Here is an 11,422-nt window from a genome sequence, read left to right on the forward strand (position 1 = left end):
TTTTTTTTCTCCAGGGCTGAGGACCAAACCCAGGGCCTTGCGTGCACCAGGCAGGCGCCCTTCCGCTGGGCTAAACCCCCAGCCCTATGGGCTTTAGTTCTATCTTTTATCCTTTCCTATCTAAAATCAAAATTAATTCACCTGATGCCAATTGCTCATGCCTAACAGTCCTAGTAACTAAGGAGGATTATGGTTCAAAGCCAGCCCAGAAAAAAGTCCAAGAGACTCTTATTTTCAATAAATCACCAAAAATAAATCACCAAATATCTGTAAATGGAAAGGTGGCTTAAGCAGTAGAGCATCATCCTTGAGTGAAAAGGCCAAGGGACAGCACCCAGGCCCTGAGTTCAAGCTCCAGTACTGGTGCACATGTGTGTGCGTGTATGTGTGCACAAACACACACACACACACACACACACACACACACACACACACACAAATGGTAGATTCCTTAGAAAGGACCAATCTCACTCAGTTCACATAAAAAGTGTTGTGAGGACTGGGGATGTGGCTCAGTGGTAGAGTGCCTGCCTAGCGTCTATGAAGCCCTGGGTTCAATTCCTCAGTACCACATAAACAGGAAAAGCAAGAAGTGGTGCTGTGGCTCAGTGCTCAGTGGCACAGCGCTAGCCTTGAGCACAGAGGGGCTCAGAGACAGAGTCCAGGCCCCAGGTTCAGGGCCAGCCCCCAGGACTGGCAAAAAAAAAAGTGACTGCTGGGCATCAATGGCTCACACCTATAATCCTAGCTACTGAGGAGGTTGAGATCTGAGGATCACGGTTCAAAGCCAGCCTGGGCAGAAAAGTCCGTGAGACTCTTATCTCCAATTAACCACTAGAAAACCAGATGTGGCGCTGTGGCTCAACTGGTAGAGCGCTTGCCTTGAGCTGAAGAGTAGTACAGGGACAGCGCCCAAGCCCAGAGCTCAAGCCCCACGACCAACCAAAAAAAAAAAAATGCTGTGAGTTCTGTGTTGGGTGCCCTGCACTCCCTATTGGTCAGCAGTCATGGGCCTCTAGTCCTCTATGAAAAGCACACAGACAGATGCCTCATGCTTGTCTACTGGGTGGGCTTCCAGTCTTGGCTGGACTGTTCGTACTCAGGGTCACCACGTGAAGGTCTTTGTGAGGCTGGAGCTTGCAGTGTGGTAAAGACACCGGCCATGTCAGGGAGCTGGGGTAGACATATTTGTGGACAGTGAGGGCAGAGATGGTGACTGACAGTGGATCCGATGACTTCAATGACTGTGAAGATGGAGGGCCGATGTGATCAGGTGATCAGCTGATAGATAAGGAGGTTGGTAGTTAGATGGAGAAGAGAACAGGAAAGAGAGCTGGGCAAAGGGTTATGTTAGTGGACACACTAGTGGACACACTAGAGGATGGAGTTGAAGGTGAGTGGATGCAGTGGCGACATTCAGGTCTCCATAGAAGTAAGAAAGATAAATTACCCTTGCCCAGTCCTTGTACTCCCATTTTACAAAAGGCGCAACTAAAAACAAAAACAAATGAGCAAACTACAACTGTCCCCCTCCCCCACAGGAGAGTACTAACTTCTTTGTCAGTTCTGGAGTACATGGGGGGCAGATCCAGGCCCCAGGGACCATGCTAGGGCTAGGACAGCGACACTAGCACCCTTTGAAAGACAGGAGAATGCCATGCACATGATGCTGCAGAGGACTCCTCTGCCCCAGAGAGGAGAGAAAAAAAAAAAAAGAACACAGAATTTCCCATCATCCCCCTCTTTGGAGATCAGAGTGGCCATCAGGGACTTTGTTTCTGGCCTGGCCACTGATTTACCTGGTTGAGGTCCTGATTTGCATAAAACATTAAAAAGAGTAGATACACTGGGCTTTGGTGGCTCATGCCTTTAATCCTAGCTAGTCAGGAGGCTGAGATCTGAGGTTCAAAGCCAGACCAGGCAGGCAAGTCCCTGAGACTCTTACCTTGAATAAACCATCAGAAAACCAGAAGTGGTACTATGGCTCAAGTGATAGAGCACTAGCTTTGAGCTAAAGAGCTGAGGGACAGCACCCAGGCCCAGAGTTTATGACACCCCCAAAAAAACCCTTCACAAACAAACAAACAAAACAAAAGAAAACAGCAGGTACCTCCTAAGTTTGTGGTGAAGATGAAGCAAGGGAATACATAGGACATGTTTAGCTTAGCGCTCAGAACAAGCAAGGTCAGGTAAACACTGCTGCCCCATCACCACCATCTTCACTACCATCATCACCATCATCACCATCATCTTCTACTCCAGCTCATCCATTTGGTAGATTCTGAAACTGAGGCCTGGAGTAAACCATTGGGTTCCTGGAAGAAGGAGAAAGAAGGGGTGGTGGGGGGTGGACCCCTGCAGAGAGTTGAGCCCTGGTAGGAGCTATATTTGTGTTCCTGATTTGATGACTAAGAGGGTTGATAACAGACTCTGGGGCTCAGGGCGGCAGGCCGGGGGCAGCTGCCAGGGAGAACCGCCCCCTTGGAGACGGCTGTCTCTTGGGGGTGGAGAGCCCCTTCTGGTTGCCTCCCTCCCCTCCCACTGCAGGGCGAGGCAGTATACCAAGACACAGCCTTACCGCGCGTGAAACCCCTTCCTGAAACTCTTGGGGCTCGCTGTTTGGTTCAGCGAAGCTAGGGGAAGGGAGACACCGGTGGGTGACAGACCATCACGGTGAGATTGGCCATAGTCTCCCACTGGATTGGAGAAGTAAGGATAGCCCAGTAGTGGCTGGTGTTTGTGGGGAGACAGTAGACAAGTCTCCCCTACAGATGAATATGGAATCCTGTCTTGGAAAGAGAGTCTAGGATGCCAAATGGAAGAGAAGAAATGCCTGGGGAGGCAGGGAGAATGGCAGGTGCAAAGGTCTGGGTGGAGGCCGGGCAGGCATGGAAAGAATGCAAATGTTGGACTTACGCCCTCTTAGCCTTTTGGCTCAGACTAGATCTACTAGGAGCCCAGAATTGAGAACAATCCTTTCCCTTCCTCTCCTTTATTCCTTCCAGGGGGGCTCCCATAATCACCTGACCCACCATGAAAGTCATGCTGGGGTCACTGTGGAAAAAGCCTAGGGAAGATGGAGAGGGTTGTGGGAAAGTGGCAGGATGAAGGGAATTAGGCACAAAAGAGCAATTCTTCTCCCTGAGACTCCACACCAAGTTTCCCTATTGGTAACAAGTGCCATATGCTGTCAGTGACCAGCTTGGCTCGTTCCCACCCTCTGGGGCAGGTGTCATCTGCATCTCCCAAGGCTGCCACTCAGGAAATGGGCTGGAGGAGGAGGAGGGGTGACTTTCCCAAGGTCACACAGCTGGGGCTGAGCACAGGCCTCCCTCCTCCCTCTCTGGCTCCCCCTCCTCCCAGGCAGCCCAGCACCCGCTGTCAGCTGCTCTGAAGTGAGTGGCTATTTTTATTCTAGTGCAGGGGATCTCAAGCAGCAGAGCCATGTAGGTTAGAAGACTGTAGGACACCCGGCCTCAGCAAGCAAGGGGAAACTTCCTGCAGGGACCAGACTCTTGCTCAGTTTGCCTGGGGGAAGGTGGTAGGGGACGCGTATTGCCTTCTCTAGGCTCCCATGTTTCCAGAAACTTCTTTCTTGGAACTCAGAAGAGAGCATAGAGCCAGAACAAGTCCTGGTCATGGCCCTGATCCCACAGCTAATTGGAACACTAATCTTGGTGTTGACTGAGCCTTGATCTCATGACCAGCTCTATTCCAGCTCCAGATTGAGGTCTATGACCTGAGAATTGAGCTGTGACTCCAATAACATACTGAGCCCAGATCTAAACCTGATTTTGAAAAAAAAGGCCCATTTCAATTTGAGATCTCAACTCTGGACTTAGACTGAGCACTGATCCTAACCTAAGACTGAGCCTAGATCATACATTGATCTCTAACCACAATCCAGAATAACCTTTTGTTTTAGATTGAATCTTGATTCTAGTGGAACATTAGCCTGATCTTGATCACTAACAGAGCCCTGAGCTCTGCTAATCATTGACTTCACCCCAATCTAAGACTGAATCTGACCCTGGGTCATGTAAATTCTGGTGGCTTTGGTCATATACTGAGCCTTGATCTCAGACTGTACCCTGAATCTGGTCAAAGACTTAGCCTTGATCTTAGCCATTGACCAACCCAAGATCCTGGTCACAAACTGAGCCTTAATCCTGGCACAGACTGGAGACTAAGCACAATCATAAACTGAGCCTAGTTTTAATTAACTTAGTTCTAAATCAGCTGACCTTGTATTTTTGTTTGTTGTTTTTAGTGCCATTCCTGGGGCTTGCACTTAGGGCCTGGGTGCTGTCTCTTAGGTTTTTCGCTCAAAGCTTGCACTCTACCACCTGAGCCACTTCTGGCTTTTTGGTAGTTAATTGGAGATAAGAGTCTCATGGCCTTTCCTTCCTGGGCTGGGCTTAGAGCTATGATCCTTGGCTTTTAGCCTTCTGAGTAGCTAAGATTACAGGTGTGAGTCACTTGCACCTGGCTTTAGATTTTTTTGTTTCGTTTTGTTTTTAATTTGTTGTAATTTTGTTAGTTTTCAGGCAAACTATCACTCTATCCCAGGCTGGCCTCAAACTTGTGATCCTCTGGCCTTAGCCTCCTCACAGCTGGCAATATTGGTGTGTTTCACCATGACTAGTTTAAACCTGCTGGTAAGCTGAGGGCTGACCATGGTCCTATCTAAGCCTGACCTCTTCACAAACTAAACCCCAGTCCTGGGCCTCCCCAGAGGAAGGCTGCTGACCTAGATGACATTTGCCTATAATAAGGGGCATGGATTACGAGCAGAGCTCTATCCTGGGAGGCCTTGGGCCTCTCCTCCTGCTGAAAACATAATGTTCCTGTTACTTACTATTGTGGCTACTGTCTCCATCTCTGGTTCCAGTGGCAGGCTGGTCAACCCTCAGCAGCCTGAGCTGTGGCCCCAACAGGCCACAGTGTCAAGACTAATGCAACGAGAGTGGTTTGGTGGCATCTGTCCAGTGGATTAGCAAGGGCCTCCAGGGCACTGGGGTTTGGGGCTCTGTCAGCAGAAAAACCACAGGTTTGTGGGGCCTCTGGCTCCAGGGACTCTGGGGCCATTGCTGGGCTAGGTAGGGGCTGAGGTAGAGCAATTCATTGTTGTGTAAACAAGGTTTAGCTAAAACTGACTTGTTCTAGAAAATGCAGAGAAAAAGAATAAAAGACAAAAATCTACATATACATTTCAGACACCAACATGATCATTTTTTAATTGTTTTCTTTCAGATTTTTTTTTTCCCAAGGGTGAGGGGATCTACTCGCACCTATATTTATTTATTTCCTTTTTTCCTTACTTATTTGCTGGGACTGTAGTTTGGACTCAAAACCTCACACTGTCATTCAGCTTTGCTTGCTTGGCTGGTACTCTACCCTGATTTTTTTGGGGGGGAGTGGAGGGCTGGTTGTTTTGGAGATGTAGTGTTGCAGACTTTTCTGCACATATTGGCTTGAACTGAGATTTCTGGATTTCAGCCTTCTGCGTGGATAGGATTGCAGACATGAGTCACTGGTAACTATATACATACCTATATATATGTTTACTTATATGTACACATGCCCACACATATATGTATTTTATAAAATTTATTGGCTACTATATGTCACAAAATCCATTGAAGTTACTTTTTTTTGGCATGGGAGTTTGAACCTAGGATCCTGAGCTAGGGTCAGGGTCAGCCACTTCCCAGCCCTTTTTAACTTTAGTTATGTTGGGCACCAAGTTTTTGCGGAGCCAGTCCCAGACCACAATCCTACTTACCTACACCAATCATGTATCTGGGACTAAAGACATGAATCATCAAGCCCAGCTTATTTTTTGTGGTGGTGTCTTCCTTTTAGCCTGAGCTATCTTCAAACCTTGACCTTCTCAGTATTTTCCTCCAAAGTAGGTGGAATTACAGGTGTATACCTCCACACCCACTCTCTACTGCTCTCTTCACAGAAACTGGAATATGAGTGATTCCCTGCCCCATGCCGCAGCCTCAATTAGTTAAGCCAATGAACAATCCTGTGACATCTATAAGGACACTTATATATAAGGACATATATATAAGGACACTTTGGCTGAGGATTTGGGAAAGAAAGCTTGGTTTCTTTCCTGACAAAGTTTTTTTTTTTTTTTTTTTTTTTAAAGATGACTTCCTATCTGTTAGACAAAAATGAAGAAGAAGGCTGTAGTTCTTCATCATTTACTGGCTTCTTGATTCAGCTTATCTTGCCACTATGCAGGACAAGGCGATGCCATGAGAAGTAGAACAGGATCCAGTGCAGTAGCGCAAGTCTGTAATCCTTGATACTTAGGAGGCAGAAATTGGGACTGAATTTCAAAGGCAGAGAGGCATAAAAGTTCTTGAGACTCCATCTCAATAAATACCTGTATGCAGTGGTAGCTGCCTAGCATTCCTAGCAACACACAGGGAAGATCAAAGTCCAAGCACTCAGGGCACCTAAGTCTGCTATTTTTATGTTTATACAGTCAAGTTAGAAAAGGGAAGAGGTGTAAAACAAGAGTTCAGTCAGCCCTGAGTTATCCCCAAGGCATGGTAGGTACAGTGTTGAAGGCCCACAATACTTTCAGGAGTCCATAAAATATGTTCGTGGGGCTTGAACTCTGGGCCTGGGCGCTGTCCCTCAGCTCTTCAGCTCAAGGCGAGTGCTCTACCACTTGAGCTACAGCGCCACTTCCGGTTTTCTGGTGGTTTATTGGAGATAGGAGTCTCATGGTCTTTCTTGCCCGGGCTGGCTTTGAACCGCGATCCTCAGATCTCAGCCTCCTGAGTAGCTAGGATTACAGGCGTGAGCCACCAGCGCCCGGCTGGCCATAAAATATGTTTTTATCTTAATTGTTTTTTTTAATATTGGAAGTCAACAACAACAATAATAATAAATGATCCCATCCTGGATTCTGTTCATCTTTTTGCCAAAGTAGTTAGAAAATTCAGTATTCTTTCTCTCTCTGTCTCTGTCTCTGTCTCTCTGAATGTGTGTGTGATCGCAATGGGGCTTGAACTAGTGTCTCAAACTCTTCCCTGCTTTTTTGCTCAAGGTAGAGCTCTACCACTTGAGCCATATCTCTACTTTCAGCTTTTTGCCAATTAATTTGAAATAAGTCTGTTGGATGTATCTGCTCTGGCTGTCTTTGAATTTCTATCCTCAGATCCTACCCTCCTAAGTGGCTAGAATTATAAGTAGGAGCTACCAGTGTCTATCATGAATGTGTGTGTGTGTGTGTGTGTGTGTGTGTGTGTGTGTGTGTGTGTGTGTGTGTATGTGTGTGTGTGGTTGTGGGGCTTGAACTCTGGGCCTGGGAGCTGCCCTCAGCTCTTCAGCTCAAGGCTAGTGCTCTACCACTTGAGCCACCGTGCCACTTTTGGTTTTCTGGTGGTTAATTGAAGATAAGAGTCTCATGGACATTCCTGCCTGGGCTGGCTTTGAACCGCAGTCCTCAGATCTCAGCCTCCTGAATAGCTAGGATTACAGGTATGAACCACCAGCACCAGGGTAAAATCACATTTTCAATGTTTCTTCCCTCCTCCTCCTCCTCCTCCTCCTCCTCCTCCTCCTCCTCCTCCTCCTCCTCCTCCTCCTCCTCCTCCTCCTCCTCCTCCTCCTCCTCCTCCTCCTTTCTTCTTCTTCTTCATCTTCTGGCAGTATTTAGGTTTGAACTCAGAGCCTCCCACTTGCCAGGCAGGGTTCTATTAGTGAACCACATTGCTGCCCTTTAATGTCTATTTTTTAAATAGAAGAGGCCCAGATATGCAGAAATATCTGATCTAGAAGAATCATAATGCAGTCTTGGCTCAATGTTGAGAGGAGTCTCTAGATCCAGTGAGAAAGAGCTAAGTGATCTTTTGGTATCTGCCAAGGTTTGGTTTTCTGCCCTTTCCCCATCCAAAAACCTGAAATCTGAGGACTTCAGTCCATTATATAAAGTGTCTTAGTATCTGTGTATAATCTACATCCATTCATACATCTTCCCATGTACTTTTATGATATAAAGTAATTGTTATATTTTATTGGTTGGAATGACGTGTGTGTGTGTGTGTGTGTGTGTGTGTGCTCTGTACAGATGCAAATCTAACTTCTAAGATTTTCAAGTCCAGGTTGGCGGGACTCACAGCTGTGACAAAGGACTGACTGTACTTTCTGTGTCTGTGGGAGACATGAGGAGCAAAACATCACCTAGATTTCTTCATCTTTGATCTGGGGAGATGAGTGTAGGAATGTTTTGGGGCTTAAATCTCATCTCCATAATACAATTCATTCACCTTTCTGAGCCTGCTTCCTAAGGCTGCAAAACAGAGTTCCAGGGGCCTTGAAGAAGTCAGGAAGAATGAAAAGCCAGGGCGGACTAGATACTGTTCCAATGAGCTTTATTACATAGTAACTCTTTTATTTGAGCCTCCTCCTTCACCGCCCCCTCCCGCCTCCCCACGGAATATTGCTCCTATGATGTGTGTTCTGAGGAATGGAAAGGAACTTGGATAGAAATTTCATCCAGAGACATCAGAAGTACAAACCAGGATTCCCCCAGCCTTCACTTTCCCTGTCCTAATTTAAGGATCTGAAGCCCACGGTCTGCCTGCACCCTCTGGTGGCGCGAGGTGGCTCTGTCTCCATCCACAGTCCGCAGAGGACCAAGCAGGGACATTTCTGGGACTTGGGAAGTGAAAGCCACGTGAGTCCGGAGGAAGGAAGACCGCGGGGGAGGGGGGAGGCGGGGGGGGGGGGGCAGGGGGTGTTAGGGGGCGGGGCGTCCCGGAGACCTAGCTAGCGCGGGGCGTGGCTTTCGTAGGGGCGGGGCCAAGCCTGAGGGCCAAGACGTGGCGCAGCGGCCGGGTGGTTTCTCCTCCAGCCTGCGGATCCACTCACTGCCGGCCAGGTACCAATGAACCTCCTGCTGCTGCTGCCGCCGCCTCTGCTACTGCTTCTCGCGGCTCTTGTGGCTCCAGCCACTGCCGCCACCAGCTACCGGCCGGACTGGAATCGCCTTCAAGGCCTGGCCCGGGCCCGGGTGGAGGTGAGTTCGCCAGCCCCCAGCTCCCAACACCCGGGCCCCACAACCCTGCAACATCATATTCTTGGGCTCATGGCTCGTTCTGGCCCCAGAAACACTGAGACCTCCCAGTCTCCCCTCTCTTTTCTTCCATGGTTGTGAGATCCTCCATTTCCCTCTCCAGCCTTAGGATGCTTAGTCTCCACAGAGGAAGGCTGAGACTATGGATCTTGTGGCCCTGCATTCTGCTTCTTGTTCTGCTTCTAATCTGCTCTGACTGCAGGCCCTTGGACACAATCTGGCCTCACAGTGGACCCTTGACACATTGGACCCAATACCCTCTTTACCAGGCGTTGACTCTCTCAAACTTGCCCATCAGAACCCAACTTCATCCCCAACCCCATCACTCCAAATCCTCCCCCCCCCTCCCCCTGGGATTCCTACCCTGGCCCAGTTTCTGGGCCTGGAGCTCTACGGAGTCTTTCTCCCTTCTTCTGAAAGAGACTTTCTGGGTGCCTCTTCCACTATGCAGGAGCTTGGGAAATGGGTGGGGGGCACTGAGAACTTGATTACCAATAATTCATTTCACAGCTGCCCCCAGGAAATTCCCCTCGTAGTCCACCGTAGCCTCTCTCTGGACCCCTTCCTTTTCTGATGATAGGATAAGGTAGGCATGGAATGGGCAGTCCTGGGGTCCTGACTCCTGTTAGAAAGTGGACTCCCCTGAAGGAGTCCTCCCATCCTCCCAAGTCAGGGAAGCAACCAGATGGTCTGTGGGGCCAAGCTGCAGGTGGCTGGCAGAGCTGGTCTAGGGTAGGGTAGGGACCAGATGGCAGATGCTCCTAATGGGGGCTGCCTAGGCAGTTCTGAGCTATTTCCTTCAAGTCTGCCTATCCTCTGAGGTTTCTGAGACCAAAGGTCAGGACTAGAGAGGCCTGAGAGGCTCAGGGTCATTATATTTGTCTCTTGGGTACTGAGAGACAAGAATAAATAGGGTGTGTAGGCAAGAGCCCCAGGGCTGGCAAGCCCCCTATGGGTCTCTGGCCTTACTCCCATTTTCCCTGCTGTCTCTAGGCCTGAGCTTCTGTGCAACAGAGCTCTTGTGCACAAGGGTCCACTGTCTCCTTCTCACCTTGGCAATTGCTCTTCACGGTCTTGGGTGGGGAGTGCTGGGCTGAAGACGTGTATGGGCCTCCTGACATGCCTCTTTTTTTTTTTGTCACCAGACCTGTGGAGGATGACAGCTGAATCGCCTAAAGGAGGTGAGTTTGAAGGACGAGGTCCCCGCTTCTGTGTCCCTGAGCCTCTTGGGGAGTGGGCAATGTGGTCTCAATGACTGGGGGCAGAATTCATGGAGTCAGGAGCCTAGGCCTGACTTGCTGTATGACCTCGCAGGGTTTATTTTCCAAATGGGAAGGGGTTAGGGGTCATGATCTTTGACCCTCTGTTCCCTCAGGTGAAGGCCTTCGTCACCCAGGACATTCCACTCTAGTATCCTTTTGTCTGGGGGAAGAAGGGAAGAAGGCGGGCACCAGGGAGAAACTCCTTTGAAGATAGAGATGGCAGGGGTTTTCCTCGGGCAAATGGAATTGATTGACATTGACTGTCCAGAGGATTCTGAGATGGTGTCCAAACTGGATAAGCAAGAGAGGCTGACTGATGGAGAGCAGGGCCCATTTATAGCCCTAAACCCTAAATCTTCTCCCTGTAAATGGCGATCTTGGCCCCAGTGTGCGCACAGAAGAGGCAGTTCGGTTCACATCACCAAACCAACCCCTTCTGCCCACTCCTACCCGCCTTAACAACCCCTTCAGCCACAACCTGGTGATGAAACACCTCCCTGGGGCAGACCCTGAGCTCGTGCTGTTGGATCGACGCTTCGCGGAGCTAGAGGTGAGGCCTGGAGAGGCGGGCGGGGGCGGGACCGGGGGCGTGGCCTGGGCGCTGACCCCGCCCCTTCCCCTACCCCAGCGCATCCCACTTAGCGAAATGACCCGCGAGGAGATCAACGCGCTGGTGCAGGAGCTCGGCTTCTACCGCAAGTCGTCGCCGGACGCGCAGGTGCCCCCCGAGTACGTGTGGGCGCCGGCTAAGGCCCCCCAGGAGGCTTCGGACCGCGCCGACCTGTAGTGGAGTCCCGAGCCACGGCGAGCTAGGACCACCCTGCCTGAGCCCCGGAGACAGAATGAAGCGCTCAGCATCCCGGGAGCAGCTCCTTTGCTGAGGGCCGACGCTGGGTCCCCGAGCCGGGCAGGAACGGGGTTGGGGAGATTCCTCCCGCTTCCCGTCCCCCCATCCCGCCCCCCCCCCCCCGCCCTGGTCCAGCTCCATTAAAACGCTCCCGCCTTTCCTGAGATTCTTCCGCGCTTTCCTTTCCCGGGCGGGGGATGAGAAATCGAG

The 11,422-nt window shown here is 50.0% G+C and overlaps 1 protein-coding gene across 1 annotated transcript; it reads left to right on the top strand.

The window, feature by feature from the left end:
• The first annotated feature begins 8,827 nt into the window (after nucleotides 1-8,827).
• Nucleotides 8,828-11,371, top strand: Selenom (selenoprotein M). The gene is made up of 5 exons (XM_069994521.1): nucleotides 8,828-9,046; nucleotides 10,249-10,284; nucleotides 10,479-10,513; nucleotides 10,837-10,915; nucleotides 10,994-11,371. The coding sequence occupies exons 1-5, from the start codon at nucleotides 8,915-8,917 to the stop codon at nucleotides 11,150-11,152; spliced, it is 441 nt and encodes a 146-aa protein (XP_069850622.1). The 5' UTR covers nucleotides 8,828-8,914; the 3' UTR covers nucleotides 11,153-11,371.
• The last annotated feature ends 51 nt before the right edge of the window (nucleotides 11,372-11,422 follow it).

The sequence above is a fragment of the Dipodomys merriami genome, unplaced genomic scaffold (genome assembly GCF_024711535.1).
Source record: "Dipodomys merriami isolate MVZ:Mamm:240054 unplaced genomic scaffold, mDipMer1.0.p SCAF_45, whole genome shotgun sequence".
NCBI lineage: Eukaryota > Metazoa > Chordata > Mammalia > Rodentia > Heteromyidae > Dipodomys > Dipodomys merriami.